This window comes from Labeo rohita, chromosome 19 (assembly GCF_022985175.1).
Source record: "Labeo rohita strain BAU-BD-2019 chromosome 19, IGBB_LRoh.1.0, whole genome shotgun sequence".
In the NCBI taxonomy this organism is placed as follows: Eukaryota; Metazoa; Chordata; class Actinopteri; order Cypriniformes; family Cyprinidae; genus Labeo; species Labeo rohita.
In genome coordinates, this window is record NC_066887.1 from 10651300 (window position 1) to 10674039 (window position 22740).

Consider the following 22740-nt stretch of genomic DNA (forward strand, 5'->3'; position numbering starts at 1 on the left):
TTCCTCGGCTGGGATCATTTAGAACCTTTTGAAGCTGCATTTAAACTACATTTTTGGAAGTTCAAAATCAGGGGCACAATTGAAGTCCATTATATGAAGAAAAATCCTGAAATGTTTTCCTTAAAAACAATTTCTTTACGACTGAAGACAGAAAGACATGAACATCTTGGATGACACGGGGGTGAGTACATTATTTGTGAATTGTTGTTCTGGAAGTAGACTCCTTTAAGTGCCTCTGACTGCTTATTATGATCTGAGTTTTTACAACTTTAATTGTACTACAATTCCTGTATAGATGCATTAGGATCTGCATAGACAAAATAAGAGAGGGGAAATAGGAAAGTATCGTAATATACTGTACATACAGGATGCAACATGTTCCACCGAGGTTAGATCTGAGAGACAAAAACATCTAACCACTAAAATACCACATAACCAAAAACCACCAAAAATGAAACCTTGCAACTACCACAGAAAAAAAACAAACAAAAAAAAATCTGCATGTGTTCTTCCGAAAGGTTGTGTAGAACCCAGAGCATGTCCAGGACAAGACTAAAATGACATAAAAGCGACATAACATGAAAAAGGAGGTGGTGGGGGGGGGCGTATGTGTGTGGCAAAGAATGACAGAAGGCACTGTGAATGCCGAGCCTGGTCATGTGGCTCTCATTTGGGGCCACGTTTCTTAAGTGCTGCAGGCATTAGTGGGTTTTGTTCCCTGCACCCGTTTGTTACCCCCTTTCATTAGGCTCCGTACCAGCCTCTCACTGATACAGAACCCACCCTGCGCTCCAGGCTTCGAATGACCACTGCGCCCCTTCCCCGGTGTTTATTTAATTTTTATTCGCTCTAGTAGTTTAATAGAAGGCATATTTAATCTGTCAATTGTGTAATCTGTCGTGCTGGTGTGTCAATCATTTTACAGATGAAACTGGAATATTTTGTCCACTGAACATTTGTGGATGGTTATTTTAATTGGCATACAAAATTCAAATGTTTAAGCCATTGAGGATATTGCGTTCGCCTCGTTTTGTCTGGTTGACGTCGCAATGGTGAAGTCCTGCTGTTTGGTCTCATGCCCTTCCATGACTTGAATGGCAGGCATCTAATCCCATGCAGCTGCCTATGCGTGTGTGCGTGTGTGTGTGTTTGGACATGTTCTAGAGAGCCAGAGTGTCTAATTGAAACTCATTATTAATGAGGACAACTGGTCCACAGAGGGGGGAGTGAAAGAAAGGAATGGAAACAGGAACAGAGCAAATGTGGACTCCTTACTTCACATCCACAATTTCACATTTTCCAATTGTAAAAAAGACAATAACAGCATTTACGAGGTAGTAACAGTCGCGGCGGAGATAGAGATTCCAAGCGCTCGCCATACACAACAACCGACGGCCGACACAGTGGTCACAAGTCTGTGTGTTGACCACAGCCCAACGGGGTGGGGACAATTTTCCTTTGTGTGAGACTGTGTGAATGAGAGTGTGTGTGTATATATGAGAACCAAAGAAAGAGAAAGACAGAAAGCAAAGGAAAAGGGGGTGGACGAGGGGTGCAGTGAATCCAGTGACCCACACAGCAAACACTCAGACGAGTCCCCAGACAATGGCTTTAGTGTTGAGCTATTAGAGCCGGCCGCGGCTGATCCACACAGCACCTCAGGCCACGCACGAGACAGCTGCTCCCCGCTATTCATAAAGGGGGAGGGCCATCGAGTGGGAGGAGAGGAGAGGAGAAGTGACAGTATGACCAACAGCAAGACTGACGCAAGTCATGACTATTGACTACATATCAAAAAACATTGATGATTACAAAAGCCAGAATTTGGAATGGCATGCTGTTTGAGTAGGTACTACATTGGATGCTGAACATACATTCTGAACGCTGCCTAAAGTAATGCAGATCACAATATGTGACCCCTGAACCAAAAAACCAGCCGTAAGGGTCAATTTTTGGAAATTGAGAATTAGACATCATCTGAAAGCTGAATAAATAATTTCCATTGATGTATGGAAAATATTTGGCCAAGATACAACTATTTGAAAACCTAGATCTGAGGGTGCAAAAAAAAAAACCTAAATATTGAGAAAATCGCATTTAAAGTTGTCCAAATAAAGTTCTTAGCACTGCATAAGAACTTGCACTGCAAGTTTTGATACATTTATGGTAGGAAATTTACAAAATATCTTCATAATCTTTACTTAATTCCAATTCAGGAGGCTCCTATAAGAAACAAAATCAGGCGCTAAATTTTTTTTAGGTGCCACAGAATAAACATGTTTTATTTAATTTTTTTTAACCCTTTAACACTTACTGTCACATAACCCTGTCATACTGTCATGTGTTTATGTGAAAGTAAAAAAAAACTACGGCTAACACTGCATTAACGGCACAAATTCTCTCAGACACAACGAGAGACGAATCTACTTTACCATGCTGATAACGGTATATAACTGTCTTAAATTATTCCCTTAATATTTGTATTCGACATCTTGCTGGGACAGTATAAATGCTTGGAAATACTTTAATTCCTCTCATCATTTGCAGCGTTCCTGCCATCCAATAATCGCAGTAAGTTCTGTGCCTACATTTTAATCAGAAATAACGTAGCAGCTTTCAAATTCTGTCAGTTCTATCACAAAATACAATTTATAAATGTGTTTTTTCAGCCACAGAAAGACGTCAGTAGGCTAAAATGCACAATTGTCACATGAATTCACATTTACCTCAGGAAAGACAACTTGATAGCTAGAAAAAAAATAGTTGCGCCTATAGCTGGTGCAACAGGTGTAAATATTTATCGTAAAGTTGGACGTTGCAAAGCCCAGCGAAGGGCTTGCACCCAGCTTTTTTACATCTAGCTGGCGCAACCGGCCCCTGGGAACTAAATGTTTTTTACAACTTGAGAACTATATACATTTACAAAGAATTGTTTATTACACAGAAACTGTGCCAATATCATGGATCATAACCGTCAGCATCACTTAGGAGTGTAGTTTGGGCTCCTCCTCAATGCATCGTAAAAGTTGTCAAATGTCTTTCATCCAGTCTGTTTTTCTTCATTAGTAACATGCAATTTTATAGGTGTTAATTTTAGCTTTAAATCCTTGCATTGTTTCTTATGTAGAAACAGGTTAGTAAGAATATGAATGTGCAATATAGCGCATAAATTTAGCAGAATGCTCCTCTTTATAGTTATTTTTCTAGCTGACTAATGAGCTTATGGACGCCAAATGATTATTCTGAGGTAAATGTATTGTTACGTGCCATTGTTTACAAGCTTTACACGTTTTCCGAAGTTTGAAACACTGAATGAGTGATTACATAAGACATTTCAGTAAGTTGTACTGGAGGCTATGTTATAAAACAGCCTACCTTTTGATGTCCAAACATGTTCATTTTGTACTATAGTAATAAAGAGAAAGATATAATAGTTTCACGTGCCGCTTTAACTAAGGCATTAAGGAGCACCAAAACCGTATTTATTCTTTGAATTCCGAAATGTTAGTTAAGTTGATACTTTATTAAAAAGTAACAAAGCATTATTGTGATTGCTGGACGACAAGTGTGCTACAAATAATATGATGTTCACGCATTGACAAAACACAGCATATACACTACCGTTCAAAAGTTTGGGGTCAGTAAGACTTGTAATAGTCTTTAAAGAAGTCTCTTATGCTCATCAAGGCTGCATTTATTTGATTAAAAATATAGAAAAAAAAACAGTAATATTGCAAAATGTTTTTACAATATAAAATAATGTTTTTTATTTTAACATACTTTAAAATAGAGTTTATTCCTGTGATGAAAAGCTGAATTTTTATCAGCTGTTACTCCAGTCTCAAGTGTCACATGATCCTTCAGAAATCATTCTAATATGCAGATTTATTATTAGAATGATCAATGTTGGATAATATCAACAGTTGTGCTGCCAAATATTTTTTGGAACCTGTGATTTTTTTTTTTTTTTTTTTTCAGGATTCTTTCATGAATAACAAGTTTAAAAAGTACAGTGTTTATTCAAAATATAAATATTTTATAACAATGTAAATTATTTATTATTAACTTTTAATAAACTTTTAATTATTAACTTAATACATCCTTGGTGAATAAAAGTATTAATTTCTTAAAAAAAAAAAAAAAAAAAAAAAAGAAACAATAAAAATGTACTGACCCCAAACTTTTGAACGGTAGTGTAGATTAAAGATCTTGATAAGAAGAAGCTATAGTTTTGATTAACGCTATTGTTAAACAGTTACTCCACCCCAAAATGAAATTTTTGTCAATAATCACTTACTCCGATGTCGTTCCAAACCCATAAAAGCTTCTTCGTCATCCAAAATATCTTAAATTGTGTTCCGAAGACGAACAAAGCTTTTACGGGTTTGGAACAACTTGGGGGTAAGTGATTAATGAAAAAAAAAAAAAAAAATTATTTTGGGGTGGAGTAACCCTTTAAGGCTGGTTTTGTGGTCCAGGGTCACATATGAATTAGTGTCTTTGAGTATCAAAGCACAATAAGACTGCTATTTAAATAAGTAGTCCACCTGTTCTGCTTCTCTTTGCATTTTCGGCATCTGCCGCCTCACTATATGAGGACATAAACTTAATCTCCAAAGCTGCTCTGAGCATCACTTCACCAGCACTTCACCATTTCATCTTATATAAAAATATTGATATAATATACTCAGAGAAGCATAAAAAGTTGAATTTAATTTATAAGACATGCTTTTCGATTATTAAAACCGAACTGAACCATTAAAATCTAGGAAATAGAAATGGAAAACATAAAAAAAAAAAAAAAAAAAAACATTTCATAGGACCCTGACAGTGTAATGGTATGGACGTCACGGTTCGGTTCATGCAGTCAGACAACGAATACAGTCAGTCATAAGCGATCAGTCCAGAAGGGGGTGCACATGGTAGTGCAATGCTAACCATCACAACAGGAAAGAGCAGAACAATATACAATCTTTGCACCAACCCAAAACAAGAGTGGCCAGTTCAGATAGCGCACAAGAGCTTAAAGGACTGCCTGCTTGTTTTAAATCAGCAGTGTGGGGAAAGTTCGAATTCTAGAGATGCACCAGTCGACCGACTATAAATCAGAACCAGTTTTTAGTTTTATTTCGGCTGATCTTTGTTCCGGAATTGCACACAAACTGCATTGCAATCATTTCTTAAAATGCAATTTGTTTGGACTTATGACATCTGTAAAGAGGGAACACTACTGTACCAGGCAAATCAAGCTCACTGATCGCGATGCTCGAAGACAAATATGTCGGGGTTCATGTGAATTTATCTTTGAGAGGAACAGACCATCTTCGGAAATGATGGCATTTCGATGGCATTTTCTTTTTCTCTTTCCTTCATATAATGCATATTAAAGTAGTGTTCATAATCACAGCTGTTTTGTTTACTGCGGCTACAAAGGAAATTCTATAATGCTGCTGTTTCATAAGCGCCACCTGCTGTCAGAGAATAAATCTGCATTTCCATTCAGTCCGTCTGCTGTTTCTGTTGTGCAGATTTAGCTAGCATAATTCCACAAAACACTAAATCAGATCATTCTGTTTTCTTGTAGCTTCATAACATTATGGTTGAACCACTGATGTGACATGGACTATTTTAACGATGTCCTTACTACCTTTCTAGGTCTTGAACGTGTCAGTTGCGTCCCTGTCTATGCAGGGTCAGAAAGCGCTAAGATTTAATCAAAAATATCTCAATTTGTGTTCCAAAGAAGAACAAAGGTCTTTCAGGTTTGGAAAGACATGAGGGTAAGTAATTAATGACAGAATTTCAATTTTTATGCAGGGTGAACTATCCCTTTAAATTTAACCTTTAAAAGTGGAATTGAGAAAAATTAAAAACATATTTGGGGGAAAAAATTAGAATAAAAAATTTAGAGCTGTATGGATATAATTCAGATGTAACACATTCATCATGTTGTAATTGTCATGTGACCTACAGAGTCAGTTGCATCACTTCACTTGCCATTCACAAATCCTCTCTAATGGCGTCATGGGATTGTAAAGTGTCCTCAGGATGCACACTTCATCTGCAGTAGTAGGTCACAGGGGCGGTTCTAGGATTTCATCCTCATGGGGGCTTAGCCCTCAGAGCCACCGCTAGATACAACGATACAAATGACCTAATTAACAGTACTTTACAGTGCCGTACATAAAAAGAAATAGCCAGCTAAACAGGGTCTACATTTGGGCTCTTCACAAACTCAGCAAAGGCTGTGCTGAAGTACTTTGCAAAGCAGTTAAAGACAATCTAAATAGTTCTATAGTATTACTATACCATCTAATTTACAAGACTAGTAAACAAAGTCTGGGATGCACAGTGTTTCACCTGGTTTATCATCTAGGCGAAAATTGCTAGCTCAAGCATTTAGCAAAGTAATAGCAAACCTATTCTCAACAAGAAGCTTTTAATTTGTACACATGTATGTCATAATGAAATGTATGACAGGGGAAACTGAGTTTCTCCAACACTGTACCGCCCACTACGCATCTTTAATCGTGCAGTCATTCACGCTGCCCCACTCTCCAGCGTCTTTCCATCCATTCCTCCTGTCCTCCAGGAATGGCTCAGTGAAGCCAAGCTAATAAATCATTCACGACATCGCTCTTTCCCCTCGCTTTAGCGCTATCGTGCAGTCATCATTTGTGGAGGCTTTCTGAATCGCGCCGCACTCAACACCCCACCCACAACTAACCCATTTCCGCACCTCGTTTTAGGCTTTTCTAGGAGGACAGAACAAGGCGCCATAGGAGATGAGCAATGGAGAATAAATGAGAGACATCACTGCTATTTCTCGCTTCAGTCTGCAGCGAGAGACCAGTGCGGGAGTTTAACTGGGTATCAGGCAGATCTCAAACTCTGTCGAGGTTTCTCAGACGCCGGGATGAATGCAGACGTCACAGCGGGCATGTGCTGTGCCGCCAGTCCTAGGCGGCCAGACAGACTGACACAATTGGATTTTCATTCATTCAGCTCAAATTGAATTTAGCTGCTGGTGTGTTTGGCAAAAGGGGGGAAATGGTTCCTTCCAAAAGCATTTAGCGCCTGAGCAAACGCAGACAAACTGACTCGGCCCTTCAAAACATAAATGGCCACATTAACCCTTCCCTTGTCATCTGCAAGCGTCAATTAGGTTATAAATCATTTGACATTCGAGATGTTTACAGGAATAGTTCCGCCAAAAATTTAATTTCTATCATTAAATTCTCATGCCTTTTCAAAATTGAATACTGTTGATGGCTGTGGAACCCACAATTTACTTTTTTGAAGAATCAAGATTAAAAAAGAACTTATGTTGTATGGAAAAAAACATTAACATTCTTTCAAACTTATTTCTGTGAAGAAACAAGAAGCCTATAATTTTAAGGCATCAAGGTTCAATGCCGATACCAGTTATTACACATCAAGTAGACTGATAACCTATATTTTAAATGATACACGTCTGGTGTAAAAATGTAAATTAATGTCAAAATTAGGAATAACTAGGGCTCTGACAAAAAAAAAAAAAAATAAATAAAAACTTTAAATGCTTTTAAAATATTTTCATTGACAAATCAGTTTTGAAAATGAACGATACCGATAACCATAAAACCGCCTAATATCGGCACCGATAATCGGTCGACCCCTAAGCTATAACAGCCAATAACTAATAGAGAAATTAAACATTATTTTGGAATTTTGCCTAAATTGTTAAATTGAATGGCAAAATTCTAAATAAAAATGAAGTAAAAGAAATCTGAATGAAAAAAAAAAATCATATAAAACATGAAAAAAAAAAATATATATAAATAAATATTAGATGAAAACCCTAAAATTAAGCAAAAAAATAATACATACTGTGCCTTGGCAACAAACTAAAAAATTAGGTAATTTTTTTTAAAATTACAATAGATAAATAAATACCAAAAAAAGGTACTAAAATGAAAATTAAACAGAAAATGCTAAATTGACGAATTGACGATAAAATTTAATTTAATTTTAATAAACACCATAATAGCATATAAATAATAGCATATACATAATACTAACATGTAGTGCTGCCGAACGATTAATCCCATTCAAAATAAAAGTTTTTGTTTACATAATGTGTGTATACGGTGAAGCTCCATCACGTGCGCATTCGATTATGAGCGCAATTTGGTGTAGCTTGTCAGTGATTTACAGCTCTGTGTATTAATTGCCACTCCAGCTGAACGCACGTGATGGAGCTTTACTACTAATCAAAGTACCGGCTTCATTGACTAAGCGCACCTCACAATATTGTGCAATTAATCGTGCAGCCCTAATATATAAATAAATATATATAAATAAATAAATTACATGTATATATTAGATGCATATATTTATATTCATATAATTAATATTATATATAAATATTTTTATACATAAAAATTTTCCTTAATATATACATGTGTACATGTATTACATAATAAAATTTACACAGTAGACACACATACGTACGCAAAAACTTTTATTTTGCATGCGATTACTCATGATTAATCATTTGACAGCACTACTAACAATGCACAGTGCATGCCCATATAGGTTTTAAAAAGATTATTTAAATGACAATTATAATGCATGGTTTAATTATTGCATTCAAAATAAATCTGATATTAATGCAAAAATGAAAATCCATTAATCATTTGACAGATGATGCACATGGTGGCAACTGTATGACTAAACCTCTGGGAATGCATTAATTACCAAAGCAGCCTGATTGCAATAATTGCTGGGTACATTTACATAGCAAGGCCCCTGTGGGTTTCCAGTGCTGTCCATGCAGTTTTAAGACAGCAGGTTCTGTCTGCTTTGAGGTCTGATCCATTAATACAGCACGCAGGGAGATGTAAGTGTGAACAAGTGCTTAAACAGGTGCGACACCTTATCAAAGAGCTCAGAGAAAAGGAGCAGAAATTAGACAAACACTTTAAAGGCCTGCGTCCAGCAGAGTATTCAAATCAGGTTGATAAATGATTCTCTTTGAATTACGGTTATCCTGTGAAACAAGAGAGCACAGATGAGTCAAGGCCTATCATTTATCATGTGAGGAAAGTTAGTGGAGGCAGAAAATCCTTTGAGTCCATATCTGTCTTTGAAAGAGTCTTCACATCATGTCATAAGGTTAAATAAAGTTCAGGTAAATGGTTATTGAGTGTGTGAATGAACCTTCAAGGCTCTTGCGCTCAGCTGAGAGTCTGTTGAAATTGGTCACCACAAGAGTATAAAGATGAAGTGAAAGGAAACGCTTCAACAAGTCAAGCTGCATTTACTTTTAAAATTACAGCTCAGGCTAAAGGACAAATGTCTGCACGACTCTACTGACGTTAAAAAGGTGGATTTACAACAAATTAAAAAAAAGTCTAATAAAAAGCAAATTTCAGGTAAAAACACTTTCAGTGCATCTCAACGTCAGTTTATTCCAGTTTACAAGTCATAAGAAATAACTCACACATTAAGGACACCAAACCTGGGCTCAAAGGCCAAAGTTTTAGGGCATAATGCTGAGCAAAGGTCCTATTATCAGCAGTTCACAAGATCTTGAGAACAGCTACTGAGTGAACCAGCATGAGAAACATATGATACTGTGCCTAAGAATCTGAACGGTTAGGTCTCTTTGAATTTCTAAAGTGGCTTCCCACATTTAAGCAGATGCTTAAAAAAGGTTGGCCTGTGATGACCTTTGATTTTAACTGCCATGCCATATAAGGTTTTAAAAAAAAGGGAAGAACGTGACACTGAAGTGAATCTTCATTTCTAATTTTTCATATTTTTCTTTATTATTTCTGCACTTAAATGTCGAAAATCTAATTTAAAGGGGTCCTGTTATGCTCTTTTACTAGAACATGCCCACATGCTTGGTGGATCGAAAAACAAATTATTTTTCACATAATTTACATTATTACAATGCCTTTCTCCCCAACTTGGCACATATGGCTCGATTAGTTCCAGGTTTAATGAAGGACCGCCTTCTAAAAAACTAAATGTGTTGTGACTGGTTAGCTGTCCCACTGCGTTGCGACTGGAGAACAGCTTAGATGGTGTTTCCGTCCTGCTACACTCCTTGCCAAAGAAGTTTGTGCAAACCCCCCCCAGAGCCGTGTGAGGCACTTTTTATTATGGATGGATGCACTTTATTGACTTGTTTTGGACTTATGAAGAGAAACACCCATCTATGCCGTTCTAAAGCTTGGGAGTGCCAGGATAATTTGTAATAACACACTGATTGCATTCGTCTGAAAGAAGCAAGTCATATACACCTAGGATGCATGGAGGGGGAGTACATAATACGCTACAGTAGTGCTGGGTCCTATTCTCAGTCTGCGAGATTGCCAATACGTGATATTATCGTGCTAACTTATTTAATTATTTTACATACTTTGTTTCATTGCCCGGAATAAGGCTAAAAGCAGCCTAACATTTTCAAAGAACATCTTCACTGATTAACCTAGCCTAGCGCGAGTTTATGCATTTTAAAAAAACACTCAAAGCTATCTACACTGTATGATGAATAAATCTCTTACGACACACTGCACACGTCCGCGGCACGTTACGGCTTCGACACAGCAACCGGCATACTGTACTGCACGCGTTTATACCCACCGCGCTACGACTTGTTAAAGCGGTTCTCCGTGCTGCATCGCTAAAGCAAGGCTAATCCCGCACCTTGTCCGTACACACCCCCCAACAATTAGAATTTCCGTAGGCGGGATTTAATTTAATGATATTCTTATGGACCGCACTGTGAAATCATAGAATGTGGAAAACAAACGCTGTAACCCAAAGGAGCCGTTCGTTGTAGCTCTTGAAAAGGGAACGAAATATCTCCCTTTGGAGTGAACTTTGAGATTTGTAACTTTGTAGATCTTTTTTATGTCCAAAGACACACACCACACACTGACTAAAATTCAAAAAATTTGCTGTCAGAGAGGCACGCGCATGTCAAGACAGTGCTCATCGAGCGCAGAAGTACAGCGTTATTTTTGCCACTACATAAGCCTTGAATGGTTAAATACACACTTGTGTCTGTCAAAAGGCTCGTCTTTGCAAACATCCTCGTAAACACAGTAATTTAGGTCTTAAGTGAAAACAAACAGCTGAGAAAGAAAATGCACTGTGTAACAGTATATTGATCCGGGTAGCTCTTAAAGTGATAGCAGTCTAATATTCCTGCTGTCTGTCATTCATGTTAATCAAACAACAAAAGAGAGAAAATCTCTCACTGCTCTAAATCACTTTTGTAACTTTAATAAGAGGAAATATACATTTAATTTCACAGTGAAGAACATGCAGTGTTTTTATACATTTTGATTACTTTATACAATGTATGTAGCATTTCATATTTGTTCTACTGTAGTTTTTTTAATCTTATTACTTGTAATTAGTTTCTTACTGGTGATTTCTATGAATTCAAAAATTATGAGATCATAAAGACCTTTTTTAAAGCAAAAAATAACTATATCGTGACATGTACCATTACCATAAAATAAAAAGATTCTGGTCATATGGCCCACCCCTAGTTGGATGTAATGCACCATTTACTTTTGGCTCATGGCCTCAAATAAGTTTGATTTTTGGGGAAAAAAAATTGCCAAAGTCTTAGATTTACAGTCTCAGCTTGAGAAAGAAGAATAATTGACTTGATCAGATTTCTAAACAACATTGTCAAAATCAAATTTAAATGGTTTAACTGGTTATCTGTGTAATTTAGATCATATGGCATAAATAACATTTAAAACAATAATTAATATTACTGTTGTAAACATCTATGCACAAAGAATATATTAAACAGCATATTTATTTACATATAAAATTATTTTTTGTTTCTTTAACAATCTCAAAAAAGGAGAGAAGAAAGCCCAAAAACAGTGCCAGAGAACATTTGTTCGATACTCTCAATAAGATGCTGAATTTGTGCTGTCAATAGACTGAATAAGAATGAAAGCTTCGCATTGTACCAATAAATAATCTCCCCATTATGAACTTTAACATCACTGATACCTAACAGCCGCCGCGTGTTATTAGCTACCATTCATTACAACTGGGCTACAGTCATTTAGCAGGTCACTGTAGCTCAAACACAACAGCATGGGTGTTTGTACGGGTTTTCCAGGGTGTCTCGTTCCTCTATAATCCATGTTACCACGATACCCTTAAACCCTTTGGATTGCTTTTAAACTGATCAAAAGCTGACACCAGCAAAGAGTAGTACGAATTGGTTCCACATCAGTGAACCCAAACACCCACTAAAGTCCATTAATAACCGTTTGCGTTAAGGTCTCCCGGTCCTTCGCTCATGTGAATGGCCTATTAAAAGGGCTGCTGGGATCTTGAAGACTTCGTGTGAAAAGCAGGATGCCCTAAGCATCTAAAATCCCTTCTTACTTTTCTCCGCTTACAGCCTTCGTGACCTCAAACGGGGTTCCCATGAGCAGTTTGTCGACCCGTGGTCTATTGAACCCTGCCCTTTGCGACCTTTCATGTCACTCCTCACTCCAGCAGCAAGAATTTGGGTACCAAACAAACCATTATTCAAATATTCAATCCTAACCTGACCACAAGAACAATCGGTCGCTCTCTCGGCTTAGTCCCATTCTAACCCTCCGTACAGTACTGCCATTCAAAATGTAAATAGTGTCCTGTGTAAGCCGCACGGCCGTTGAATGTCCAACGAAAGCTACTGAGCATAATAGGCGTGTAGGCACCAATTCAGCACGTCAATAGCGGCTTCCCAGTAGCCTGCCTGCAACAGAACTCGACAAAAAAAAAACCCAACTCACTCTTGCACAAACATGCTTTTACTATCTATGAACAAATGCAATACTTTTCAAGATACACGAAGCACACATTTGCTACTGCTATGTCAATCCAAAGCACTCATTGTGTTTCTCGTGGAGCGTTACACCAGCGAGGGGTCTTGGAGGAGCCAGCTTGCGGCTCAGTGTGTGAGCAGTGGATGGGACTGCAGTGCAGCACAAGGGGAGGAATTTTATTAGCGTAACCCAATTAACTGCACCAGGTGACAGCCATGCCACTCTCAATAGAGCAATACATCCTCAAGGAGGATGAGGGAAGGACAACTAAAGGTTCAAATATTCTATGGAAAATATGAGTGGAGTAGAGTATTCTAGAGCATTCAAAATATTTGACTATCAAATCACAAAAGCTGAAATTTAATTAAATAAATATATGTGCAGTATGTGGTAATGTGAAGCATGACACTGTGTTTATCCGTTCACAATCCAGTGTTTTCAGTACCTCAGAATAATTTAGTGATAGTTGTTCATCAGTCCCCTGTTTGTCCTGAACAGTTAAACTGCAGTTCTTAAGAAAAATCCTTCAGGTTTTTCAGCATTTTTGTGTATTTAAACTCAATGATCGTATGATTGTATGAGACTCATATGCAACGATTACAGAAGGTTCAAACACTCACTGATGCTCAGAAGGAAACACAATGCAAAAATAATATTTAGGCAAAATAAGAAAAATGTACACGTTCATTCTGTTCAAAAGTTTACACCCCCCATCTCTTCATGCATCGTTTGTGTTTGAACCTCCTGTAATAGTTGCATATGAGTCCCTCAGTTGTCCTCAGTGTGAAAAGAAGGATCTCAAAATCATACAGTCATTGTTGGAAAGGGTTCAAATACACAAAAATGCTGAAAAAGCAAAGAATTTGTGGGACCTGAAGGATTTTTTTGAAGAACAACTGTTCAGGACAAACAAGGGACTCATGAACAACTATGACTACAGGAGAAGTTTGTTCTTCCAGAACAAAAATTTACAGATAATTTACTCACCCTCTTCTCATCCAAGATGTTTGTGTCTTTTTTTCTTCAGTCGATAAGAAATTATGTTTCTTGAGAGTAAAAAAAAAAAAAAAACAAGGATTTCTCACCATATAATGGACTTCAATGGTGCCCCCAAGTTTGAACTTCCAAAATGCAGTTTAAATGCAGCTTCAAACGGCTCTAAACGATCCCAGCCGAGGAATAAGAGTCTTATCTAGCAATATGATCAGTCATTTTCAAAACAAATTGACAATTTATATACTTTTTAACCTCAAACACTCATCTTGTCTAAGTCTGCGTGAACTGTTTTTTTCCAGTTCAATACGGTCAATACAGTTAGGGTATGTCGAAAAACTCCCATCTAGCTTTCTTCCCCAACTTCAAAATCATCCTACATCACTGCAGAAGTACCAACCCAGTGTTTAAAAAGTGAACATGCAAAGAAGATCAAACGGCCTACTCAAATAAAAAAGTAAAACAGCAATGTAGGACGATTTTGACATTGAAGAAGAAAACGAGATGGGAGTTTTTCCTGACATACCTTAACTGTACTGACCCAGATTACACAGACTATGCATGCACATCCCACAGACGAGACAAGATGCACATTTGAGGTTAAAAAGTATATAAATTGTCAGTTTGTTTCAAAAACGACCAATCGTTTTGCTAGATAAGACCCTTCTTCCTCGTCTGGGGTCGTTTAGAGCCATTTGAAGCTTTAAACTGCATTTTGGAAGTTCAAACTTGGGGGCACTACATGGAAAACATGCCTGAAATGTTTTCCTCAAGAAACAATTTCTTATCGACTAAAGAAAGAAAGACATGAACATCTTGTAAATTATCTGTACATTTTTGTTCTGAAAGTGACCTTTTTTTAAACAAAATAATTTTTTCCCTAATCGTGAAGCCCTACCCATATCTCACTGATACTCTTGTCTCTAGATATGGCTTGTGTCCCTCCTTGAAATATAATATTATTTTGCATGTTTCACTAACAAAAAGCATCTCTTTTTGAGGTATTGAGGTATAATTTACATCTATAGCCCAAACGTGCAGTAGCCTTTGTGGGCAGCGTGCTGACATACAGCGTCGTTGCGCTATGGGCATCCCAAGAGCGAATCCTGACTCGAGGGCCTTTCCCGATCTCGCGTGTACGTGAACGCACGTGCGACAGTTAGTGGAAGCTAGAGATTACAGTCTATAAAGTTTTAAATATAGATATTTTTCTTAAACACATCGATTCACGTCAGAAGGCCTTTATTAACCCCCCAGAGCCATGTGGAGCACTTTTTATGATGGATGGATGCACTTTATTGGTCTTCAAAATCTCAATAGCCGATTACTGACATTATAAAGCTTGGATAAGACAACATTTTTGTTTTTATATAACTCTGTTTTGTATTTGTCTAAAAGAAGAACGTTATATACACCTAGGATGGCTTCAGGGTGAGTAAATCATGGGGAAATTTTCATTTTTTTTGGGTGAACTGTCCCTTTAATACAGCACAATAACTCCTGTCTTCTAAATAAAAGTAGATAGGCCTTGGCCTTAGATGCCTGAAATAACTATCTTCTAAACTAACTTAACTTCTAAGGCAGTGGTTCTCAATCCTGGTCCTGGGGGCCCCCTGCTCTGCACATTTTGCATGTCTCCCTTATTTAACACACCTGATTGAGATCATCAGCTCATTAGGAGAGAGATCCATGAACTGAACTGACGAGCTGATGATCTCAGTCAGGTGTGTTAAATAAGGGAGACATGCATAATGTGCAGAGCAGGGGGCCCCCAGGACCAGGATTGAGAACCACTGTTCTAAGGGAAGCTATATATTAGAGCATTCGTTAGGGATGTCACAATACTCAATATAATAATCGAACCGTTCGGTACGACATCCACGGTTCAATACGCGCTTGTGAATTGTGGTTTTTCGGTTTTGCATTTCAATTATTTCCTTGTTTTATTTCTCTCGAAATTTGCTGTGTGTGCCCATGATTTCACATGCTGAGATGAGGAAATGCTTCCCCCGCTTGTATTTGAAAAAGCAACACACGAAGAGCATCTTTCATTCTAATGACAAGCAATGATAAGCCTTTCTAAACCTGTTGAACATTATAACTTATTTTTACTTCACAGCATCAGTCGGGTGTTTGAAATAACTTTCTTGTGTGATTTGATGTGGATTCTTATCATAGAATGAGGCAGACAATAAATTCTACACTGTCTGTCGATTATGGCTTACAAAAATCATTATGAAAATCATTATGAAAATACCTTGAAGAACTTGAAGAACACAAATAAACCATATTGCAGACAAGTGTCGTCCTTACATTTTTTTATCATTCGAAATGTTTAACGTTATGCCTTTATCCATATTAGAGAAGCTGGAACGGAACGTAATCAGTGCTACTTCTTTGACGTATATGTGGATTTTCTGCTCGAGTATGAATCAAACCCGTCCTATTTTGTGTAAAAAACAGAAAAATACCTCTCTCAAAACAATATTAAGCAGACATTTAATAATCCACGCTTTTTCCAGTGCACAGAGGTTTACAGAAGTATTTTGTTGTTAATTAGATGCAAAAAAAAAACACTCTGATGTGGCAAGCTATCAAAACCGAACCGAAAACCGTGGATAAAAACCGAGGTATGTATTGAACCGTGGACTGTATTGTTGCATCCCTAGCATTCGTCATAAGAATACTTTGCCAGTGATGTAATCTATGTGCTGCATTTAGAGAGATTATGTAAGCAGCTGAGAAAATTATCATTATTTTAACTATATACGTCAGAGTACATAATCGCTGGTCCTGACACACTTTCAAGCCGTAAAATACACGAACTACACCCAGTTCAGCTTTGGGAATGGGCCCAATTTCCACATCCTGAATGAAGCTTTAATGTATGATTAAACTGACCCAAATTCAACAGCAGAAAAGTCCCTTTCTACCGAGAATAATAGACAAGCCTATATGCAAATGTGGTACCAAACCTTCACTAAGCCCACCCCCTGAGTTCCCAGGCCTTGCTTCCAGGGGCCCTGAGAGCACAAAAGGGGTCCACACAGCCAAAGCCTTTTCATCTGTTACTGACACAGACTTAGTGGAGGATTCAGCACCTCGGCTACTTCACCTGATCATAGCTGCAAAGAGCTGGATGATCTGACTGGTAGTAAATCTAAAGTTGACCAATGTCACAGTACAGCTACATTACAATTTGCAACATTTGCAAGAACAATACAGGACTCGAGGCAACTAGATAAGTCTGATAAAACCAAAATACATTTGCATATACATAGTAAAGCTATAGCATGCAAGCTGTGCATGTTCGACACATTTGAAATGTGCTTCTCCAATAAGCTTTTCCTCAAACTGAGGAACTAACAAGCCAAGTCATATTCAGATCTCATTCAAACCTTGTATTACACATTTTACGAATGTAAATTGTTAGCCTACACTTAAAGCAACTGCATGCAGTTTTGTGTATTTTTGTGAATCACTGAGTTAGGAGTTAAGTGACTGGAATTGGATAGTTACACTGGATAGTTGCACATGTGCATTTGTTGCAATTTTGTAAAAATTATTCTCGTAGTACTGTATAGTGCATATATAGCATATATCTCATAGTACTATATAATGTATAGCTTCAAAAAAATCACGGTTAAACCACTGATGTCACATTGACTATTTTAACAATGCCTTTACTACCTTTCTAGACCTTGAACGTGGTAGTTGCATTGCTGTCTATGCAGGATCAGAAAGCTCTCGGATTTCATCAAAATATCACACAATTTGTGTTTTAAAGATGAATAAAGGTCTTACGGTTTTGGGCCAACATGGTGGTAATTAATGATAAAATGTTCAGTTTTGGGTGAACTATCCCTGTAATGACAGTGATTCGAATGATTTCGAAATTACATTTCAGGATTTTCGCAACTGGAACACAACACAAAATCAACAAAACGTGCCGTTTTTACCATGTTCATTACTTCACATCAGAGCTTACACTACGCCTACGTCTTTCGCTGGAACGCCACCGTCTCGTGAATGCACGTACGACAGTTAGCGGAAGCTAGAGATTATGGTCTATAAAGTTTTAAAAATGGATATTTTTAAATATCGATTTACATTAGAAGGCCTTTATTAACCCCCCAGAGCCATGTGGAGCACTTTTTATGATGGATGGATGCACTTTATTGGTCTTCAAAATCTTAATAGCCATTCACTGACATTATAAAGCTTGGATAAGACAGAACTATATATACAGTAGTCAACATTTGAAGTGGATCAAAAAAGTTCATCAAAGTTCTCCTAAGACAAGTCCAGGTATTGTTTTGGTTTTAGGACAACTTTGATGAAAGGTTTTGATCCACTTCAAATGTTGACGACTGTAAAATGTTGACTACTGTAAAACTCAGATTGTATTCGTCTGAAAGAAGAACGTTATATACACCTAGGATGGCTTGAATCATTGAATCATGGGGAAATTTTCATTTTTAGGGTGAACCATCCCTTCAATACAGTACAATAACTCCTGTCTTCTGAATAAAAGTAGATAGGCCTTGGCCTTAGATGCCTTAAATAACTGTCTGGAGATGTTGCAAATATTGTCTGAAACACATGCTTAAATGCTCAAATACAAACAAAGTTATGTCAAAAGAAAAAAAGAGAAAATTCACACTGCTCTTGACGGAATAAATATAATAGCTTTATTAAGGATCAATACACGCAATTCATATAGTCAAGCCTGCGCGCATTTTATTTTAAATTTGATTTGTATTTTTGTATTTCATTTGTATCTTTCACCTATTGTTTATAATTTGTTTAAAAAAATTTCAAAATTATAGAAATCAACAACAAAATTCACAATATTGATTCCAAAAAAACACTTCAATATCTGAATAACCTGATTAACTGGTGGCACAGAACATAAACAATGCCACTGAACTGAACAAAGCTTGCATATTTTGCAGATTTTTGCTGGTGAAAATGGTCAATTATTGTCATGTTTGCTGTGCTGTACTAATCGGTCAGACTGGGAAAAACATTTGGAGTACTATAGACTGCCAAAAGTTATAACAAATCAAGGAGAAAAGTGCAATAAATGTCTGAGGAAAGAAGGCGTTTGTGCTTGGCCAAACTGGCAACATTCATGCTTGTTCTTATAACTTCATGTCAGGTAGGTGAAATATTAGACTAATATCTTAATTATTACTGCTTGTACATATCTTAACCACCTATTAACTTTAATTTGTCAAAATATTGCACCCTTTCCTGCTTACTAATCCTTCTCCATATGACTTAGCAGCTTCTAGACATTTTGTTCTGTGGTTTAGACAGAATAAATTAGCAGAACAACATATTCAGTATTCAGCAGTACATTTGCTGTGCAATCCATGCTGTTGTTTACATCCTAGTATCACGATATGGCCGGGTAAATGACCAAATCGTGACGTGCAAACACTCTATATTACTGCTAGTACCAGATATATTACGTTTCACCTTAGAGTACTCTAAAAATAACAAAAGACATTTTCCCTGTTTGCTGCCTTTGAGGTCACGGTGACCAGCTCAACCAATCTGCCAAGAAAACCGAGCGTCCGTGCAACCAGCGAAGATGGCAGACTTTCTAATCGTGTACTTCTCCGGGCATCTGCGCCAGCTGAGTAAATGTCATTGGGATTTACAGAAACGCTAATGGACAGCCATCTCCAAATATCATACAGGCCTTGATATAGAGTCTGGCATCAGAGGGTGGACAGGAATTTTATAAGACACCATTCATACTGTTATGCAACATGCCCTATTGTGCTCATGCTAAAGATATCTCCAGATCTGTTGAGGAACTATTCATACATAACCAAAAAAAGCTTCAAATTTATCAGTGAACTACTGCAGATACTCACTTCTATATATTTAATGAAACCCAATAAAACAGTTTAGCTCAGAAAACTGACCAATGTTTACAGCTTTATATTATCAATGCATGGAAGACTAATTACCACATCAGGTAAAATATGAAACCAGTTATTACACATTTCTTGTCATAAGCCTGCTGTTAGTGGCAGAGTTCAATAGACACGACTTTATGACAAATTTATGAATTATGATCGCGTGGAGCATTGTCAAAAATGGCGACCATGGTGGACACGAGGAAATAAAATATATCTAAAACCCAAAACTTATACGATGTGTTATGCAAAACGTTTAAACAACGTTTGCTCCAAACTATTTTCGGGAAAACAACTAATTAACAATCATATTTTGGTGTCCAAATACTTTTGGCCTACTGATGTTCTACTTCAATGCGATATAAAACTTGCTGCATTTGATTTGACACCAAACCAAAGCTTCTGACAAATCATGCTGTTTCAGTTCAAACCATTAACTATTTAATTTTACAGCTCTGCTGTTTTAAAACGAGCTGTCATTTATTATTCGTAATGCCCTTTCACGTGCTTCCCTGTTTGACAGATGATGCAGCGGATCGCTCAACTCACCTGCATGGAATCGGCGCTTATAATTTCCCCATTAAGACTTTTCCCGATGTCGATAGCCAGTTTGGATTTGCCAGTTCCCGTAGCTCCTAAAATCACCACTAAAGACGGGCTGATGCCTTTCTGGAGCACACGCGTGGCGGCCGCCATGACAGCAACCTCTCAGGGCTGTAGAATGATCTAAGCATGCGCGGTGACTTCGCAGCGAAGGAGGGAACTGTATCCAAGCAACTAAAACAGTTTCCATAGGAACGGGAATGAAGGACTCAATTTTAGCAGGTACGGGAAGGCAAGGGTGTTTCATTCAGAAATAGGACAAAAGTTCAACAATCGAACAGAAAGTACTTGGAAAGGAGGTATTGTAATATATATGGACAATAAAATGGCACTGCTTGTTCCAAACAGGAGAGAATCTAGTAAACAGGTCGAAAATCGTAACTAATACATCAATACAGAATCCTATTAGCTCTAATAACGTGCTTGCAGTGCTGGGTTGTAAATGATCTAATCAAATTCCAAAAATTATTTGTTCATTTACTTGTAATTAGATTCTATTACATTTTAAATGTTCATAATCAGATTACTTTTATGGATTACATAATTACATATCCACACAATGGCATTAAATTATTCACAATTATTCACAACGAAAGTAAGTAGGCTATATGGGCGATATTTACGCTTCATTATCCGCTAAAGTGAAATAACGAAAACAATAACGTGCAGTAAACAGTAAAACTGTTTGCATTAGTGTTTATAATTAAGATAATAAATTAAAGTAATATGGTAAGACACACCAATTTGCAATATCACGCAGCAAAACGAGCTGTTTTGTACAGCTAAAACATCTGGGTGCGGATTAGACCGGAAGCCAGACCCATTTACAAAAATGGCCGTGCCCACACAGAAAAAAATAAGGTGGATTGATTCTCTGTAATTATTCTTTTTATTTTTCTCCACCCTTTTTCTTTTTTATATAACACTATGGTACACAACTATCCCACATTGCCCTTTTACTACAAACAAAACCAAAAAAACATGGTTAATATAGTCAAACTACGGTAACAACAAATTAACCATGGATTTGCTACACTAACCATAGATTAACCATGGTATTTGTAGTAAAACTGTGGTTATACATATGGTAATCAATACGCCAAAAACATGGTTAGGCTACTACACTTTTACTATAGTAAAACCATGGTTAATTTGAGATTAAAATAAACAAGTTAGGTCAAAAGTGTCTTAAGTGTTTTAAGATCTAAAAGTTCTTAAAAAGTAGTCGTTGTAAATAATAATCCAACAGACTATGTTATTAACTACAATTTTCATTGTGTAATCAGTAACAGACTACGATTTGCAAGTTATCCATCCAGCACTGAGTGCTGGCTACTAGTAATATGGTGAAACTAGTAGCCCTTAAATGCAATAATGCCAGCTTTGAGATTCACTCATGTATCTGATGAGTTGGCACAGTTTTTAATCGTTTAATTTGCTGCTTTGACAACACTGTTGACTTTAGCAGGTCGACTTGTGCACCTTCCGGAAGAACGCGGGTATGAATAGCTCTCTCCCGTCCCCATGGCAACTGAGCGTTCTGTGCCAAGGAAAAGAGAGATGAGCGTTGCCATGGCAAAGAAGGCCACTACGACGTGTCAACTAAAAGTGGCTCTCGCTAATGAAATGATCAAATCGAGTTCACACACACTTGTACAGGTGTTGATGGAGCGAAATAGCTCTTATGCCACATGGAGTAAAACCTTGCCCTATTTTCTGGCATAACTGAGCCAGGATTATACTGCTTAAACAGTTATGGTGCATTTCATAACCAGTCGTCGCTCCTCAAGATCAAGATATTATTTCAAAACTGTCAACAGTCTTAAAGGGACAGTTCACTCAAATGTCTTTAGTTTTCACTGCATTTTTTTCATATAAAGTTAAATGGTGACTAAAGTATCTCCTGTTGTGTTTTACAGAAGTCAGTCAGACGTGTTTGGAACAACATGAGGGTGAGTAAATGATGACAATATTTAATTATTTACTTTAAGGATTAGCTCCCTTCCAGAACGAAAATGTACAGATAATGTATTCACCCCCTTGTCATCCAAGATGTTCATGTCTTTCATTCTTCAGTCGTAAAGAAATTGTGTTTTTTAAGGAAAACATTTCATTCACCATATAGTGGACTTCAATGGGTGCCCGTGAGTTTGAATGTCCAAAATGCAGTTTTAAGGGGCTCTAAACGATCCCAGCCAAGGAAGAAAATTTTTTTACAATTTATATACTTTTTAACCACAAATGCTCATTTTGTCTAGTTTCTGTGTATGCGTAGTGTTTCCATCTCCGGGTCAATACAGTTAGGGTATGTCGAAAAACTCCCATCTCATTTTCTCCCTCAACTTCATTGCTGTTTTACCTTTTTT

At 37.3% G+C, this 22740-nt stretch overlaps 1 protein-coding gene across 6 annotated transcripts in view; it reads right to left on the reverse strand.

The window, feature by feature from the left end:
- The window catches only part of trit1 (tRNA isopentenyltransferase 1), a 69578-nt gene extending 49068 nt beyond the window's left edge, over positions 1–20510 (reverse strand). For 3 of the 6 annotated variants that reach the window (XR_007829815.1, XM_051136693.1, XM_051136696.1), the window contains exon 1: positions 20321–20509. Coding sequence is in view for 5 of the 6 variants with exons in the window: in XM_051136693.1 (XP_050992650.1) it covers positions 20321–20467 (147 nt within the window). In the remaining variant the exon portion in view is untranslated. Of the gene's footprint in view, positions 1–20320 lie in introns of all 6 variants that reach the window. The other 3 variants (XM_051136695.1, XM_051136694.1, XM_051136692.1) reach the window with 2 other exon arrangements.
- Between the last annotated feature and the right edge of the window lie 2230 nt (positions 20511–22740).